We start from the raw sequence: 19,803 nt of genomic DNA, 5'->3' as shown, positions 1-19,803 counted from the left end.
TGTCAGAAAAACAAATTGCTGATTACCATATAGGTCTAGATTATTGTATTGTATTGATTACCATATCTCATTGTGCTATTTATTGTACAGATTGTTTTGTTTTATAATTAATGTATTTAATAAATTTGTATTTCTTTAGTAATAATATAATATTTTCAGTATTAAATAGTTTATTATTGTTATTTATTAAAAATTTCAATTTAACTTGCATTTATTACGATATAGTAAATAATTTTTTTTCTATTAAAATTACTTTAGAATTTAAGAATTTCCAGAAAAATTATTTTCTATCAATTTATCATTACTTCAATAAATGAAAATTAGGATAAAAACTCATATTTAAAATTTTTTATTTATGAAAAATACATTTTCATATTAAAACATTTCACTTAATTTTTAACACTTGGAAACTACAGTACTTGACTAATACTTTTAAATTTATCAACGTATAATTTATCAATTTATCTTATACAATAATTTAGCAAATCAATTCCTATATTTATATTATTATTCTGGAAGAAGTTTTTAAAATAAACAAAATCCATTTGGCATAAATATTCCAATATTTGTATATGTAAATGTGTTTAATTACAAGTTTAATTGAAATAAAAGAAGACAAAGTAGTGCTAATACATTTCAATAAATATAATAATACATATTGAAAGTATAACTTTCAATATGTATTATTATAGTTTAAATTTTGATTTGAATAAAAAAAACATAGCTTATCTCCTAATTTTTGTTATCACATGTTAGTTCAACTTTCTGACTACAAGTTCACTCAATATATTTCGCTAGAGGTGCTACAGTCAGTCTCAGCTAGCCTGTGTGTTCCTGCAGCTAGATGTGTGTGTCAGGTTCCATCTGTTAACTTAGATAAGAGATGTAGATAAGAGATAAGGTACTAGAGGTAGACATTAGGTGCCATCTCTTATCTATGTCTACCTTTAGTACCAAATTATTTAGGTTATAATTATTAATTATAGCATAATAATAGCCCAATTAATTATAGCAATAATTTGGATTGGTAAAAGTAGAAGACTTAATATATTCCATTATACTGTTCTCTACTTCTATTCTCCATCAAAAAAATTTTATTTTCTTTGCTTGTTAAAATATGAATAGTGTGTACATTTTTATATTTTAAAAGCATTAAATGTAAAAATCTGTATACTAAATGTATATGTTAAAAACTACTTATCAGTAATTTATTTTTTAGATGTTATGTTTTTACTTTTTGTAATTTTTGTTATATAAAAGATATGAAAAAAATTATATTTATTAGAAATATATATATACACACTGAGTGGCCAAAAAATTAGACACACCCCTTATTTGAAAGTAAATCAGTCCAACAGTGATGTAGAGTGACATAACAATGCAGAGTTGCTTATATAAGGTATGCTCAGCTTCAGATGACATAGTTATCATGGAAGTTAATGTCAAAATGGGTAAGACAAAAGATTTAAGTGACTTTGAATGAGGGATGATCATCAGTGCAAGAAGAGCTGATGTCAGCATCTCTGAAATGACGACTCTTAGGATTTTCTTGCCCAACAGTATCTCGGGTGTTTAGAAAGTGTATCAAAAAGAAAGTATTTAGAAAGTGTTAGAAAGTGTTTAGAAAGTGTATTAGTGCAGTTGAAGAAAAAAACTTCAAGCAATAAGGACAGTTCTGGTTGAAAAAGGCTGGTGAATGAGAGAGGGGTGAAAGGCAATTAGTCCACAGCTTCAGAAGGACAACAACACGACAAATTACAGCTGAATTCAATGCAGGTGCATCAAAAGCATATCCCAATGCACAACAAAAAACACTTTGCAAATGGGCTTTAGCAGCAGGAGACCACAAGAGTGCCTTTGGTATCATAGAAAAATAGGAAAAGGCACATGTTGTGGGCCCAGGAATGATAAAATTGGTCACTTGAGGGCTGAAAAAAAATAGCCTGGTCTAATAAATCTCATTTCCTGCTCCATCATGCAGATGCAAGATCAGAATATGGTGCAAACAGCACAAATTCGTGGACCCCTCCTGCCAAATGACAACTCTTCAGGCTGGTGGCAGTGGAATTATGGTGTGGGGAATGTTTTCCTGGAGTACACTAGGTTCCTTGATATTTGTGGACACATCTCCGAATAGAACAATTTACCTCAACATCATTGTTGATCACGTACACTTGTTTATGGTTGTAATGTTCCCTGATGACGATATAACTTTCAGCAGGACAATGCACCTTGTCATTGTGCTCGATTGGTCTCAAATTGGTTTGAGGAATTTCAGTCATGTTTAACCTGCTTCCATGACCAGCTTAGTCCCCTGACCTCAATCCTACAGAGCATCTGTGGGACAAAGTCAAAAGATCACTTCAAAGCTTGGAAATGCCACCACCATCCAATCTGACCCAACTAAGAGCTACCATTATGTTAGCATGGACCAACATTCCTCAGCAACAGTATCAGCAACTTGTTGAGTTCATACCAAGAAGAATATTGGCTGTGATCAGAGCTATAGGTGGACCAAATCATTATTAGAGGATGTCTTTAATTTTTTGGTCACTCAGTGTGTGTACATATATAATTAATACTACTAAGTTTTCGTTTAAAGCCACAAAAATATATGGTATAGAAAAAAATTATTATAATAATATGTTGTAAATATATTCATTCTGAGTCTCATTTAATTTTAAATTATTATTTCATTATAAAATTTTCATTAATTTACCTCAGTTTTCAATCTTTCTAGTGCATTTCCAGCTTGATCTTTAAAGAAAAAAAATCATATTATCAAATAATAATTATCATAATAATTATATGTATGATGTAAATATATTCTTTGAAAAAATTACGATTAGCTATTTGAAATATCAAATTTTCAAAAACTAATTATTTAAAATATGTGAATAAAAACATTGATTAAATTGTTTGTTTTATTTAAATAGGAATTAACACAATATAAAGTGCTTTAAATATATATATTGTACAATGTATGTACAGTCNATCTGGATTTTCCAGATGGGGTTGATTCCCATCTGGATTTTGTGTGTATACATGTAAATTAGCATTTTCAGTATTGTAAACTCCAAATGCACTGTAATTCAAGTTTAGGTGTTCTAAATTCAAACCAGTCTTTCATAAGGAATGTAGGATATTAAAACAAAAAGTACACTAATCATAATTATTTCAAAATTAAAATATTACAAATTCCAAATGAATGTTAGAGCATCAAAAATGCAAGCAGAAATATAATCAATGAAAAAGTTACTACTGAAAGGGCTGAATCTGGATTTGTGATGTCCAGATTTTTGACACTTTACTGTATATGTATATATACAGTAAAGTGTCACAATAGCAATATATATATTTTTCATTCACCTTACTAACTTACTATTTCAAGAATAACATTTACATTTTTAAATTGAGTTATATTTTTGTTAAATTAATATATATTTCAATGTAGTGATTATATATATATATATATATACACATACACACTTTCTATTCTTTCACATAATTTTATGCTATATGGGATGAAGTTTTATGAAGTTAAATATTGATATATTGGGTTTTTTAAAATTATTTTAAAAGTTATATATACAGTGGGTGATCAGTTAACGAACGTAATCCGTTCCAAGACTTTGTTTGCTATATGAATTGTTCGTTAACCAATTATCAATTTACCATATGTTTGTATGGGAATTTGATTAATTTGTTCTGGAGACCAGTGGCATAGCATAGTGGGGGTGGCCTACCCCGGGCAGCACTTTTAGGAGGCAGCAAAATTTCACAATAAATAATAATAATATCTTGTAAAAATTTGAGCCATTTCATTTCATACTTTTGTTGCACCTACGATTCGAACCAATTGAAATGAGCGCTGAATTTTTCATTACTTATTCTGTGACGAAACTGAATTTTAGTCTTTTAAATTGAGATATCTAAATAAGGGGGTGACGAAATTTTCCTCCACCCCGGGCGGCTGACACCCACGCTACGCCACTGCTGGAGACTCCAAAAAAATAAAAAAATTTACACTTTCTTACTACATTTATTTATGTGTAATAATAAAAATACATATATACACACTTTCATTTTTATTAGTCATGTTTTTTTGTTTGTGGGGGTTAAATAATCTCTCTTCTTCAAAATTTTCAGAATTAATAACATTGTAATTGTAGAGATCTCCAAGCCTATTAACCTCAACTTGGTTTGTATGCCATTCTAAGACCAGTGATCTGACATTTCCACTTTTTCAAAAGATCTTTAATAGCAGATATCGGCATTAATCCTCTTTTTCATAATAAAACATATCTCGCTGAATTTCTTGGTGTTCTTCATTGAAGAGTTCTTGGTGTTCTTCTGTCGTCAGATCCATTTCAGGTTCCATTATGACCTCTTCAGTGTTCTTTATTTCTCAGATGTGATATTTGTTACTCCTTTAGCTGCTCGAGTTTTCTTAATTATACTGTATCTTTCTTAGATAAGATTGAACTGAGCCCTACTGTAGATTTGTTCAAGCCATACTGCCCACCAACATCAGACATCTTCTGCCCACTCCCTACTTTTGCTATTATACTCTCACCTTTCAAAAAGAAAAACAGATGCAAAACTTAATGAGTGCCTGCCTGACAGTCTCACAAATACTATAAAAGAATTGTTTGTCAGAAAAATAAAAGGCTGGAATTACAAGGGTGTATTTCAAAGTTTGAGGAATATTATTTGATCAGTATGTATCGAGTTGAGCGTCAACGTTGATGTCTCCCGCGCTCCAAAAAGTTACCTGAAGACAAAGGAAAATCAATCGGTATTTGCTATTTCCATTGCTTCTTTTTATGTTTGTTCAGTGAAGTGCTCTTATCCGATCATAAAAATCTTTCATGAAAGTGTTCGTTATCCGATTTGTTCGTTAACTGATCACCCACTGTATTAATAACCTTTTAAAAATTGTTGAAAGAAATAAGCAATGCTAAAAATATATACCAAAATATTTTAAGTTAAAGAGATTGATGATGAACAAAAATAATAATCTCCAAAATATATCTTTCTAAGTAATAAAGTACAGTGGTACCTCGGTATATGTCTGCTTTAGAATACGTCCGATTCGGAATACGTCCTGTTTGGATGAAACAAATTTTGCTTGGTATATGACTTTTGTTCGGTATACGACTTAATTCAATTATACGCACCATCTATGAACAAGTAGCACTATCGGTGTACTAGACTAGACTAGACGTTCGCGGTGCCATGGTTTATAACTTTGTTAAATTTCTTCTGATTTTAAATTTTAAGTAAAATTTTATTATTTTTATTAATCATGAATTGCAAAAAGGCAAATGAAAAGCAACAGAAAAATAAAAAAAATTACTAGCATCACAATGGAACTGAAAAAAGAGATTGTTGAGAAATATGAAGATGGCATGTGTGTTCGAGATTTAACTGTTGCATACCGTATTCCAAGAACGATGATATCGACAATCGTGAAAAATAAAGACATTATTAAATCTGCTAACGTTGTGAAAGGGGTTAAATCAATTTCTAAACAGAGATCGAAGACATTAGATCATGTCGAGAAATTGCTTTTGCTTTGGATAACTGAAAAACAGTGTGCTAGAGACAGAGTATCGGAAGCAATTATTTACGAGAAAGCTAAAAAGACACATGCTGATCTCATGAAAAATCTAGCAGGAACTAGCCAGGAAAGTGAGGTGTTTCAAGCCTGCCATTATTTTACATGAGAACGGATTAATCATTTTTACATTACTTCTTATGGGAAAGGTTGGTTTGGTATATGTCCTATTCGGTATAAGTCCAAACATCAGGAACAGATTAAGGTCATATACCGAGGTTCCACTGTATGTAAAAATTGAAAAGTAAATAAGGACTCTGCTTTAAAAAACTTGAAACTGGAGTACTGCAAACAGTCTAAACAAGGTTTGAATGTAAAGCATATGAAAATAAAGTATCTTTATCTCTTTTTTATATCATGCATAAATGTATTTAAATAAATTGATTTTAAAAATTTAATCATAGAAAACTACAAGTATATAGAAATAGTTTTATATGAATTTAAAACAATTAAGCAATTATTTAAAATTATATTTAAACAAATAAAATGCATACCATCTGGTAAACAAGCTGTGTAATGAAACCATTGAAATAACATACTTAATAACCGACCTAAAGTTTCCTGTAAAAATAACTTTTTTAATATTTTTATTTCACATAAAAATGTTTTAATATAATTAGATCTACATTATTATAGTTCTATTTAAGATATAATTTATATAATATTTAATAATATATTTCTATTACACTCTGCATTTACCACTAAACTTCACTCTAGCATTTAATATTTAAAAAAGTGCAACTAATTCTATTTATAAATTTAATTCATGCAATTTTTATAAATAATTATTAATTTTTATTTTTACCTAAGTTAATACAAAACTATAAATTTGAACTTTTCCTTTTTTTTTGTCTACTTGATGAGAAATTTATCCTTGTAATTTCCAACAGTTTAATTACTGCCTTTTAAAATTAGTATTACTCTCATAATAAAAACCTGAACAAAATTCAAAAATAGATTATCAAAATGTGCAAATAACATGCCATGTTTTGAGGTGCAGGGAATAAGTTGCAGGTAAAAAGCATACGGTGAATATATATATTATTTTTAGAGTTTGGAAAATGCAAATGTTACAGAGGAGCATTAAATTTTGTTACTCACTGATTCAATATTCCTTTGTTTCAAGCTGTAAACCCTGGCATCAAAAATGTAAAATACTGTGGCTGTTCAGACCATAATAGATTATTTTAAAATACTGAATTAAGAAAATTGAAGAGAATTTTTTTATTTGCTGTTCATTTCTTCTATAAGAGTTTTGAACAGTAATGAATAGGACTGAAAATATTTATTTGATAGAGTTGTATCTTGTATATTCTTCTAAAATATTTGCATGTTTTTTATATTCATCATCTGTTCAGATAGTTCCACTTTATTTCTTTTGTTTGATATTTTAAGAAAATCCATCGTAAAAACTTCTGTAGTGGATTTAATAGACAGTCAATTAAATAGCAGTAAATCTGGATGAAATGATGGTATAGGCTACATATGTTGATTAGCATTATTATGCAACAAGACTATTTTTGATAGCAAACCTTTTATCACAGGTAGATGTTGTACAATGATGTTTCCTTCACAATACATGATAAGGCTTCACTTATCCCCAAAAAGCTTCTGTGTTTTTCTAGATTGTCAATATTGATTTTTTTTTTTTTTTTAAGAGAAAGCCTACATATATTCTCTTATATTTATTTTATGCCAAATGACATATATTTTAGTATTCACCATATATTGAACTTATTAGGAGTATTTACAATGGAAAACTCTTCTAGATGAACNAAAAATAATTATATCATTTGATTTCATGATATTTTGTATATCTTAAAAATAATTAATTTTGTCCCGGGATCCCGGGAAACAGTTCACTTTTATCCCGAAATCCCGGGACAAGCGAAAGACCGGGAAATGAGAAACACTAATCTCGCACTTCTGGGAAAGCCTTCACTTTCACTTTTCTCAATAGCCAATCTGAATTCAATTGTTTTCTTGACGCCACACAGAGTGCATTACACGATTACAGAGCAAAAAACTGACCGCTAAATGTAAGAAACATGCGAATCACAAATGGCTGTTGAAAAACATATCTGAAGTCAAAAATAACGAATTTTTAGGTGAATTTTTTTTGTATTTTCGGTTATAGCACTTATATTTATCTGTCATTCTAGCCAGGACTCTCCCAGGAGAACTTTTTGATGCTCTATCTGATTTTCCAACCCGAAAATTTCTGTTACGTGGATGCTGAGTTACATCTTATAAAAATCAAGATTTTTTGATCTGATATGGTTCAGCCGAACTATATATTGAAAATATCCTTGAAATTGTCGTTCTAAGAATATTTTTCAAACACGCTTTTTTATTTTTGCAATATCTAATTTTTATTAAAATTATTTTAGAATAAACTCTTATCATCAAAAGAATATGTAATAAATAACAATCAATCAACAATAAAAAAGAACTATTACAAAAGAGCTACTGTGGTAAATAGCATTGATATGTGAAAGAGCCATCAATATTTCAAATAAAAAGAAATAAGAAAGTAAAATTCTCTCTAAATAAAATAATGAGAGAATATGAAATTTAAATTCGTTATAATACCATAAATGTTAAACTCCAGCTGTAATAAAGGAAAATAAAGTAGAGTATAGGTATGGTGACCATATGGCCTTTATTTAAGAGGACAGTCCTTTATTTCACTGTTCTGTCCTTTAACTTTATTTATTTTCTAAAATAGAGGTTTTGTCCTTTATTTTGTAAAGTTGACGCAAAGTTTAAAAAAATTTTTCTTAATAATTTATTGAACAAGTTAGTTTTGTGTACGCCATCACAACCAGTGTTGCATTGCTACATAGAGCATGGTAGTGCAGTGTGTCGCCAACCAAAAATCCCATTGACAGTACCAGGGGGTGGACACCCTTATGGGGATTTTTGTGATAGTTTTTTAACTCTCTAGTTGGTGGTGGATAATACACTTGGAGCATTGGTGAGCATTTGCCGCCACTTGTCAGCAATCTTTGGGGGCTCAAGCATGTGGCATATTTACTGTTGAGTGTCCCTTCCCTTTATAGTACACTCCATTTCTCTGGACAGTACACATATGGACTTTGCATCAGTTACTACACTTTTACGCAATGTTAATTAGTTACACAAGGACTGCATGTGAGTTTTTAGTCTATTATTTCTAATTTTTCGTATTTAGATATTATTTAATTTATATTTTGTAGATCATTTATCATGGCACCGAAAAGAAAATGCTTTTGTAATCAAACATTACAAGAAGAATTTCCATTTATTAAAAAAGGAATAACGGATAGTGATGTCAAATGCAACAAATGTTTAGCCAGCTTTAATATTGTGAATAGTGGCAGATCAGCAATTACACAACATATTCAGACAGCAAAACACAAAGAAGTGGATGTCCGGGCTTGAACAAACAAATCATTGAACTCATTTTTCGTTAATAAAAATTCCGATGACAACCTAATGGCTTTAGCACTAAAAGAGCCATCTTGGTGTTATTATTCAATACAACATAACTATTCATTTCAATCAAACAACTGCTCTTCTAAATTAATTAAGAAATGTTTTAAGGAAAAATATTCTTGTGCAAGAACAAAAATGGAAGCAATCATTTGTAATGTTTTCACACCATATTCTTTTGAATCAATTAAAACTGACTTAAGCAAAACAAATTATGTAACTATTTATTCGGATTGTTCGAATCATGGTAATACTAAATTGTGCACAATTCTGATCAGATATTTTTTACCCAATTGCAGTGTCAGAGTAAAAGTTTTAAATATAAATAATCTTTCTGGAGAAACTTCAGATATATTATATTAACAAATTGTATCAAGGAATCACTGTCAAAATTTGAAATTACTAATAAATTACTCACTTTGTGTGCTGACAATACCAACAGCAATTTTGTTGGTTCTCAGAGAAAAGGAAAGAATAATGTTTTATTTAAAATGCAACAATCAAGTAAACATAAATTGATAGGAGTTAATTGTGCTGCCCACATATTGAACAATTGCATAAGCACTGTTGTAGATTGTCTTCCGATAGATATTAAAGTGATATTAGTAAAAATTTATTCACATTTCTATATTTACACAATACAAGTAGATTTCAAAGAATTTTGTGATGATGCAGAGGTTCAATATAAAAAGCTTCTTGGTTACAGCAAAACATGCTGGCTAACTCTTTTACCAGCTTTAGATAGAATTTTACAACTATTTAATCCATTAAAATCATACTTTTTGAATCTGAAAAAATGTCCCACAATTCTGAAAAACTTTTTCAATGAAACATTAGCAGAGGAATGATTATCATTTATTCATAACCAAGCCTCAATATTTCACCAATATACTGCAAGGTCTCTTTTTATGCGGATTATTTTTATGCAATTTTGAAGTTGTGCGGTTTGTATTTCATCCAAAAATTTCTTGGACAAACATACATATAGGCTTGTTTAGGAAACCCGCGTATAGACAGTCTCCAAAAATTGTGGAACGCTCAAAGCTCACTCCATTTGTTCCACTGACATATAACGTTTATGGATGTAAAGGACAGCTAGATCTACCTTAATCGCTTTAGTTCCTAGCAATTTTTGATATAAATGTAATTAAACATAAAAAATACTTAAAACTGAAAAAAAACGAAAGAAATGCGTTAATTTTGAAGAAAAAGCTTCAAAGTTTAACTTCCTTTGTCTCGCCCTTCTGTGAAATTTAACACCGATGAGTCATTGTTTACACATCTGGATGACCTTGAACACAGCTGGAGTTGGATTTCCCGGGGCATTCTCATAGACGTCGCGGGAGGACAAGGGTTTAAAGTAGGGTGAACACTAGCTGGCCGTATATTTTTAAATATTTTTAAAAAATTTGGAGACTTAAAAAACATTCCAAAAATTCAAAAAAAAAATTTAAAAATGGCCTTAAGGACCGTGTTTTATGTAACGCTATGTAACCTGCCCGAGTTAACTCGGGCGAGGAACTAAAGGGGTTTTAATTAACTCTTCACATCCAGATGTCAGTGATTTGTTTTTAGAGTGAGCTTTTGCAATTCGGGGATTCCCCTTGTACATGATACCATCGACAAGTCGCTATTACATCATTCTGAGTTTCGCATTGAAAGGTATAAACTGTAATTGTTTTGAAATTAAATTTTATATGAATTTCTTTCAGACATTCGAAGTAATTTATTAAGCAGCCTATTTCTTTTAATTTCTGCAAACTTTTTTATGCGGTTTTAAGTTAATTTTAACTCGTTGTTTTGGTTTTATGCGATTTTAGAAAATTACGGAACGTATCCCTAGTTTTTCAAGGCAAGTAAAGTCTTTTTTTATGCGAATTTTTTATATGTGCTTTTCTGCAGAACATATCCACCACATAAAACGAGACCTTACAGTATATTGAAAGTTGAATCACATGAAATCTCAATGTGAGAAACATCCATACTTCTAAAGGAATTAAAGCTAAAGTTAGTTGAAAGAAAAAATGAGGGGTTTCTTCCTATTGTTATTAGAAAAGTGGTTTTAGCATTAGAAAAATCAGAAAATATACAAGCCAAATAATTCAATGATGCTGTGTACACATTTTATCAAATGTGCATAGATTATCTAAATAATTGGGACATGTTTTTTATTGAAATAGAGGTGTTTGAATGGTTCACATTATGCGAAATCCCTTTGTGAGCAAAGGTAGAGGAAAGCTATATCTTTATTTTGAATCATTGGTCCATAAATATACTCAAAGGTGAATTATTTGATGAAGTTTTGTGTATAAAAAAATATGTCACAAACAAAAAGATTGACAAATGGTGGCAGAATAACAAGCCCTGCCATCAAAGATGGATTGACAGTTTTGAACATTTTACAGCAAAAGAAATTGCTTTCAAAAACATTTATAAAATCGTAGAATTTTCTTTATGTCTCCCTGGATCTAATGCCCCTGTTAAACAAATATTTTCATTGGTGAATAATATGTGGACGAATGAAAAAACCCATTTAAAAGTAAGCACATTAGAAGCATGTATTTCCATCAAATACAACTTTCAAATGAACTGTATGGAATTTTATGACTTTAAAGCGTAAAACGGCACTATTAAAAAAATTAATTCTACTGAAAAGTTTCAAATTTAATGTTATTTAAATTTTTACAATGTGTGTATATGTGTAATAATTCAAATTGTTTAAAATTTTATGTTACAAATGTATGCATTGTTGTATGCTACTATTTTCATAATAAATGTTATAAACTTATGAATACTTTATAAGGTATTTTTTTATTTTCTTCGATATGTCCTTTATTTTCCCCAAAAAAATATGGTCACCATAAGTATAGGGAAAAACTTCAAGAATATAAAAGGATCTAGCCTGCAACAGAAATACAAAAGTAGAAGATGAATTAACTCTTAAATATTTTGATCTCCATCAATTAGGATAATTTAAAAATTCTGAACAGAAAAAAAAATCATTTTCCTTCAAGAATAGCAAAATAATATATAAATAGAATAAATTAAATATGCAAAATATTAAAAAGTATTTCCATAACATTTTATGTTAAAATATTACATGATGGGTTAATTTTTAAAGTTTTAAAATATTTTGATTCTGTTATAATATGAGACAATAAAAAAATTTTTAACAGCAAGTTTTTAAATTGATGTTTAACAACTTTTTTTTTTTTTTATATATAAAGTACACAAGCTATATGCATATATGTACTGGTAAAATTAATCTTGCATATATTGGTAATTAAAAAACAATTTTGTGCTTGAATATTGTACTTTTTAATTTTTGGTTCGTTATTTATGGTACTGATGATGCAGCTCATTCTAAAAATGTTTAAATTATTTAGTAAGTTAGATGTCTCATCAAACAGAACAATGTATTAAAAACTTTTTAATACAAGAAGCCATTAAGATGGAATTTAGAATTCAAAACTATAAATACACACTTGATGCCAAAACTTGTACAACCAATAAAAGAAACACTATCTTTCAATGTTATGTACTATAATAATATCATAAAAAGGCATGCTAGTGCTTTCAACATTGAATCAATTTCATATTTAGGAAAAGTAGAATTTGTATGAAACATAGATATAATTTTTTTAAAATATACATTGACATATTCTAAAAAAGAATACATAGTTGAATGTAAAGAAAATGGAAAAAATGGAAAACTCCAAAATCATCTAGTAAAGGAACAAGGTGGCATTTTAAACAACAGAAGCTTAACAAAGCTCTCTAGCAATGTGTTAGAATATGGCCTCACTTGATGCCAAAACTTGGATACCTTTGTGGATAGAGACATAATTTCTCAAACAATGTATAGACCAGGGATGGCAAACCTTTTTCAGTTCATGTGCCATATAATAAGTGTACTTATCTTTAAAAATGTTTATCTGTGCCAAAGTTCTAGACTTTGGATAACTATATTTAAATAAATAAAATGAATCTGCTTTAATTAGAGTAAATGTAAAGAATCTGATTAAAAAACAGGATGATCAGGTGATAAACTGAAAGGATGATTGATAAAAACAGGTAATAAGCATTACGTGCCAGATGATTTCCTGACATGCCACTTTGGGCATGTGTGCCAAAGGTTTGCCATCAGATATAAACTGCAAAACTATTTTTATCCAGGAGGCTTTATACATATCTAAGTTAGGACAATGCAATAAAAAAGCTTGAATTGAACAACCAAAGCTGTGGATTTTGCTCTTTAAAACCTTGAACATTTAATTCATTGTCTTTCTGTCTTTCATGAGTTCTAAAATATCATCATTTTTATGTTTAAAATTCGTCCACATCATTAAGTTTTTGTTTTGTTTTGTTTTTTTTTTTGATTTTTTTCATTTTATTTATGTTTAACATATTCCAAAAAAGAACACATATTTGATGTATTTTTAAAAAATTGATATCTATGTTCCATACAAATTCTTCTTCACCTGAAGATGACATTGATACAATATCAAAAGTACTAGCATGGCTGTTTTTATAAAATTATTAAAGTACATAATACCAAAAGACAGCATTTCTTTTATTGGTTGTAAAATGTGGAATTTTTCAAGATTAAAACCAGTTTGAAACAAATATCACCTATATAATATGACAGCTGATCAGAAAAATTTTACATGAATCATCAACAAACTGACAATATATATTTGAGACCTAACACTCTGTCAAAACACTTTAATAATATTGTAAAATAATTTTTATTAATTTGTTTATCTTTGGAAATTACAAATAGTTTTGGACTTTGAAACAATAACAAAAAGGAAGAAGTATGTACTGTTGAAATTTAAGACAATGGGGGTCTCAAGATCTCTGACTGGGATTGAATTCAGTGTCAAATTAATTGTTAGCATCAAACTTTTCTTGCAATTGAGATAATCTAATTTCACTTAGAAACAGGGCTGTGGAGTCTGAATCATGGAATTTTGGTGTTTTAGTTGGAGTTGGAGTCGTCAAAAATCCGCCAACTCCAACTCCTTTTTACTTCCCAACTTGTTATGTATATAAAACGGAAAAGTACTGGAATCGTGTCAAATTTGACCCCCCCTAGCTTTTTGCAAATCTACACATTTGGAAACCTCCTAAACCCAAAAAAATGTCAAATAAAAGGGGAAACTATTTTGTGTGTGCGTGTGTGTTGGCGTCTAATTTGTTTAATTTCTTTATTCTGTTCTGAGATATTAAATAATATCTCAGAATTGGTAAAGTTTAAGAAGTGAAATTTGGCACAGTAACTTGTGTATAAAGAGGCATTAATGCTGTTAAATTTTGGTTCTTAATTAAAGGTAGACAAGATGGAGACATAGTCATACCTCCAGTGTGGTCAGACTTAATAAATATTTTACTCATTATTAGCATTCACAATTTTTTATAAAACTTGTCTCTACCCTCAAAATTAAGCTTTTTGTTGTTTTATAATATTGATAGGACAGTAGAATCTGTTAAGATGATCTTGCCTGAGAAGTTAGAATGTGTATGGGGGCACAATTAGTTCAACCACTTTAAAGCTTAATAACTCCTGCGTTAAACCATCTGACTCGGATTTAAAAAACCACACAAAAGTTATTAGGCTTCAAACAGGATGAACAAAATCATGTCTCCAACACAGTCTAACATCCATACATACAGGGAAAAAACCGAATCTTTTGCATATCTTGACATTTCAAGGTATCCTGAGTCCAAAACTGTAAAAATTTGGGAGGGGGTATTTATTGACTGATTGTTACACTTTCTCTCTTATGTATAACAGTCGAAAAAGTAAAAATTATTGAATACGTATTTATATATTGACTGTGTCATTACTTAGCGGAGTCTTTTATGGAAACGTTTCTATGTTCTATCTTTATTAGAACTCTATTTATTAAATCTTTTAGTCTCAAGTCATGTGATGACATCAGAATTCCCAGGCCTATTTTGGTAATAAGACTGCCCCTGGTCGGAATCGGAGTAGGAGTAGGAGTAGAAGTCAGCAGATTTTTACACGACTCCACAGCCTTGCTTAGAAACAATTGGAAAATCAATTGAGCCACAAGAGATAATATTCTAGACTAATTGGCATGTTCAATCAAGGAACCAACTCTATAAAACAGTATCTCAAGGATTCAATGTATATAACTATGTACAAAAAGGCTTCTGATAACTTAACACTGCGTTGAGTAATAACAATCCACGAACGTTCGTGAAGTTTGTTACGGAGACAACACTGTTATAAAAAGGTTTCGTGGATTGTTATAACTATGTATCAATGGCATTTGAAGTTTCAATGAGTTAGTTTGATATCTCAAATATTAATATTTTTAAACTTATTTGCTGATTCTCTTAGATAAAATCTTTCAATTAAATTGTAAATGGTAATCAGAAATAACACAAGTAATCAATGCTGCAAGAAATTTAAAAACTAATTTATATTTATTATGCAAAGTCTTTGTTTGATTAAACTTTAAATATCTTTAGGTTTTACAGATAACAACATTAATATATTTATTATTCTTAAAAAATCTGAAAATGCTTGAAATTCTATCAAGATGATGTCAGTATGATAAATATAATTTAAAGATTTTAAGCATCAGTAAATTGGTAATTTGTGCTATTTCTAATTATCAATCAGTTATTATCAGTCAGATGATTATCAAACTGTCAATCATACGATTTTTTACCCTCCAAAGTGCTTAGTTAACAGAATTTTTATAAAGAGAAATTGAACTCCAGAAAGCAGTAATGATTGACCATTGAATTCAAATTCATTTTCTGATATTTTCAAACTTCAAAATTAGCTGTAAATTAAAAGTTTTTTAAATTCTGTTATCAAAGTGTAAAATATTCAAAAGATTTTGAATAGTTTTGAATAAAATATGTTAAAACATTCTAAAATTTATTTTTGAACATGCAAATATAAAATGTATTTACTTACAAAATTGGACTTTTTATGATATTATGTAATAATGTTATAATTTATTGATGATATTGAAATATTTGTATGTAATTACTGAATCTAATAAATTCATAATGCTTCTATTAGATTTTTGAGAAACTTTTGCATATTTCATATACAAATTATATTATAAATTTTTGCTTTCAAACTTCTCTACTTACAGTTATATAACATTACTTATATTTAACTTAGATTTAATTAGCAGATTAATTTTATGTTTTGGTACTCTAAATTTAAACTTCATATATTTAAATTTTATTAATAAATCGTATAACTCACAATAGGAGTATCCTCATTGGGACCACAAAGTCCAACTAATAACCATATACCAAACTGACTTAGTAGCTGTCTTTCTTCTAATGATGTAATACCATCATCATCATCATCATCAATATTATGTTTATCTCCTCCATTTTCTCTGACTAATTTGTTAAGATTTGGTTGTGCTTCTCTTAATAAGCTAATATTAAAAATAAATAAATAATAATAAAATACTTTAAAAAGTGCAAATTTTAATAATAAACACTACTTAAATTAATATAGTAATTTTTACTTTTTAATTGCAAAATTTTTCAGTTATTTATAAAATCTTTTTATCAAAATATACTGTAGCTTCTATTATAGTAAGATAAAAATTTCAAATCAAATAAAATAATGCAAAATGACATAATTAAATTAAATCTATTTACAGTTATCAAGAATCAATTTAATTGAGAAAAGCAACAAATTTTGGCATATTGATCAAATAACACAATTATTTAAAAAAACTTTAAAAAAAAAAATCAAATATTTATTTAGTAGCAAAAATAAAATTATGAATGGCAACAACCATTAGTTAGATAACAAATAATATATATCTTTTGTGACTAATAAAAAATTAATTTTCAAACTCTTCTCTAACTGCACTTTGTAAAAACAAGTAAACCTCGAAAAAACTTTTAAAATGCAGCCATACAAGACAAAAGATGGCAAAAAGAGCTTTACTACATCAGAGCCATAGGGAGGTCATTAAAAGAAAGATTAAAGAACATAAAAGAAACATAAGGAATGAGCAGCCAGTCACTGCCCTAGTGACCTATATTATTAGCAGACCCAAAAGCAGAATGGGAACAAGCAAAAATAATACAAAAGATTCAAGACAAGAGACACCTGAAATATGCAGAGGCATGGCAGATACATAAGACAAACCAAGAAGGATTAGCAATAGACTTCAGAGAGTTGAATAAAGTCTCAGCAGCTTTGAGAGTGGGTATAATATAAATTTATTAGTAGACAAAAGGGACGGTTTAAAGAAATAGGCACAACTGTAGCCTTTTTATGTTTTCAGTTGTTATTTTACATATTTTTTATCTTTTTATTATTTATTCATTTATTTTTTTTTGTTTCTATTTTGTTTGTTTTTATATGTTATTATTGCATATATATTGCAATTTTACATTTATGAGATTGCACACTAGAAAGTTCAAATTTAAAAATATTCCGAAGCATAGTTCATTGTATAAAAAATCAGAATCATTCGATTTTTGTTGTTCTTGAGGAAGGTCATAGAAAATGACTGAAAACGTTCGAAAAGATAATAAAACGGCTGCATTTAAAAAAATTTTTTTGAGGTTTACATTAATTTTCTTCCATCATTTACCCCATGAAAAAGAAAATCTTAATCATTTACATAAGATTTTGTACCTTTTACACTAAACCAAAGATATCTAATTTTAGCTGAGATCAGTGCATTTTTCTTATTAGTAAGTCCTAGAAATTTAGGTAAAAACAATTTTTTCCTATATTATATTCCACAAGTCTAAAGATTCAAAACAATCCACATAGAATCCTTAATTTGGAAGCTATAAAATAATATAAAATGCATATTTTGACAATAACAGCATATTTTTGAAATTTTTTTCTATAATAGCATAAGAAAATTTACATCTAAATCTTACTTTCATTGGGAATAGTTTGTTTGCTAGAAAATTTAGATTTATTGATTGCTGAAATTGCACTATTCTCAATTTCTCATGGATATAAAACTAATCCCCATTGAGTTGACTTCAATAAGAATGGAAAGATTTTATACATAATATTCACAAATTCTTAGCTCCTAACATGCCAATTATATCATTGATTACACAGGCTAATGATTACACCTGAAGAGCAGCAATTGAACCAACAATGTATTCTTCCTCTAAAATTAGAACAAGAGAGTGATACTTCAGTACATTTTTTGGACATATCTATCACCTTCAATGATGGCAGAATCCACACTAATATTTACCATAGGCCCACATACCAACCTGTTTTCATCCCAAACAACTCCTACGATCCACTATCTGTAAAACTCTCGGCATTCAGGTCCTTAATGCAATGAGCCTACATCCATTGCTCTAATATTGTTGACACATACTTTGAACTGAATTATATTAAAAGAATTGTCAAACAACATGGATTTCCTACAAATATGATACGTAATTTAATTAGCACCTTTAAAAACACAAGAGCTATATCATCCCAACTGGCATCTAAGAAGAGAGTTGCATTATATTATTTTCCCGTATTAAGATGAATACATAAAGAAATAGCCTATATGAGCATCGTAAGCAGTGTATATAGGCGTAATCCTATTCAAGTCTTTGGAATTCTACATAATGACAAGGATTATGCATTAGCAGCTTATGCCACTAAACGAGATATAAGGATAAAATGGGAAGAGGCCAGAATCATTAGACCTGCTGGGAACCCTAATACTATTAAGTTCCTAGAACTGTTAGTTTTTGGTTGGCTTTAAAAATTTCTATTTTGTATCAATCATAGGGATGCTGACACCTTGCCTACAGCATGGAAGTCCATTTATGAAATGTAACTTGGGACTTGGTCATCTTATAATTGTTTTTGTTTATATTAATCTCTATTTTTATCACTTTTACACCATTTTGTTTATTTGTATGTTTAATTTGTTAATTTTAATTTCTATGTGAGCACTATCGTTAGAATGCTTTTTAATTTTTAAATTATTTCTGTTGCATTTGATATGCTTGTGTGAGAGACTGGACCTGATAAATTCATTTTTCGTCTTTTAAAAATTTTTTCCCATTTTTATTACCAGAGAATGATCACATCTCTCTCTCCGGAGTTGTTTCCTTTTCCAGGGAACTCATTGAATGTGTCACTGGGAACTAAGAGCAAAAATTCCCAATTGGTGAAAAAGGATAACGTGATTTGGAGGTATAAAAAGACTGATTCAAGGACAAGGGGTCATTAAGAGTTCATGAGAGCATCAACGAGATGCCCTGAACAGAAAGAGAGGTATTGTCGTCATTCAGGCTATCAAGAATTTTGACCCTGTGTTTCGTTAGAACACTGTCAAACTGCCCGGATTATTATATCCTCCAGTTCTCCATCAGTTTGGCTGCCGTTCAAGCAAAAGAAAAATATAACGCCTTCCCAACCGCTCCAGCCAACTGAACCAAAAGAAGTTCCCAATGACTGACCAACCAAAGTTCATTGATCCGAAAGTCCGCACAATTAAGTGCATTACAGATATCTATACCAACTCACAGTTTCTTGTAAACTCTCTCTCTCTCTCGACCGTTATTCGATATATGAAGCTATGTATTCTTTTTAGTTGAATTAAATTGGTTATTTAGTTGTTAACCTGAGTGATTCACTTCCAAGCCGGCTCTCAATCCTCCTCCATCGCCCGCACACGTGACCATTTGTACAAATTCTGAATTTGTGG

The 19,803-nt window shown here is 29.4% G+C and overlaps 1 protein-coding gene and 1 pseudogene across 1 annotated transcript in view; one reads left to right on the top strand and one right to left on the bottom strand.

Annotated features, from left to right (window-relative positions):
- Window positions 1-19,803, bottom strand: part of LOC111618786 (protein unc-79 homolog) — a 125,065-nt gene that overhangs the window by 86,493 nt on the left and 18,769 nt on the right. The window contains exons 12-14 of the mRNA XM_023360355.1: window positions 16,353-16,533; window positions 6,115-6,181; window positions 2,720-2,757 (exon numbers count right to left, since the gene is read on the bottom strand). Of these exons, the coding sequence (XP_023216123.1) occupies window positions 2,720-2,757; window positions 6,115-6,181; window positions 16,353-16,533 (286 nt within the window). The remainder of the gene's footprint in view (window positions 1-2,719; window positions 2,758-6,114; window positions 6,182-16,352; window positions 16,534-19,803) is intronic.
- Window positions 8,188-10,096, top strand: LOC111618812 (annotated as a pseudogene).

The sequence above is a fragment of the Centruroides sculpturatus genome, unplaced genomic scaffold (assembly GCF_000671375.1).
Source record: "Centruroides sculpturatus isolate CEXI.00-Female unplaced genomic scaffold, Cexi_2.0 scaffold13, whole genome shotgun sequence".
NCBI classification, from domain to species: domain Eukaryota; kingdom Metazoa; phylum Arthropoda; class Arachnida; order Scorpiones; family Buthidae; genus Centruroides; species Centruroides sculpturatus.
Note: the sequence above shows the minus strand (reverse complement) of the source record. Positions and strands in the feature narration are given on the sequence as shown.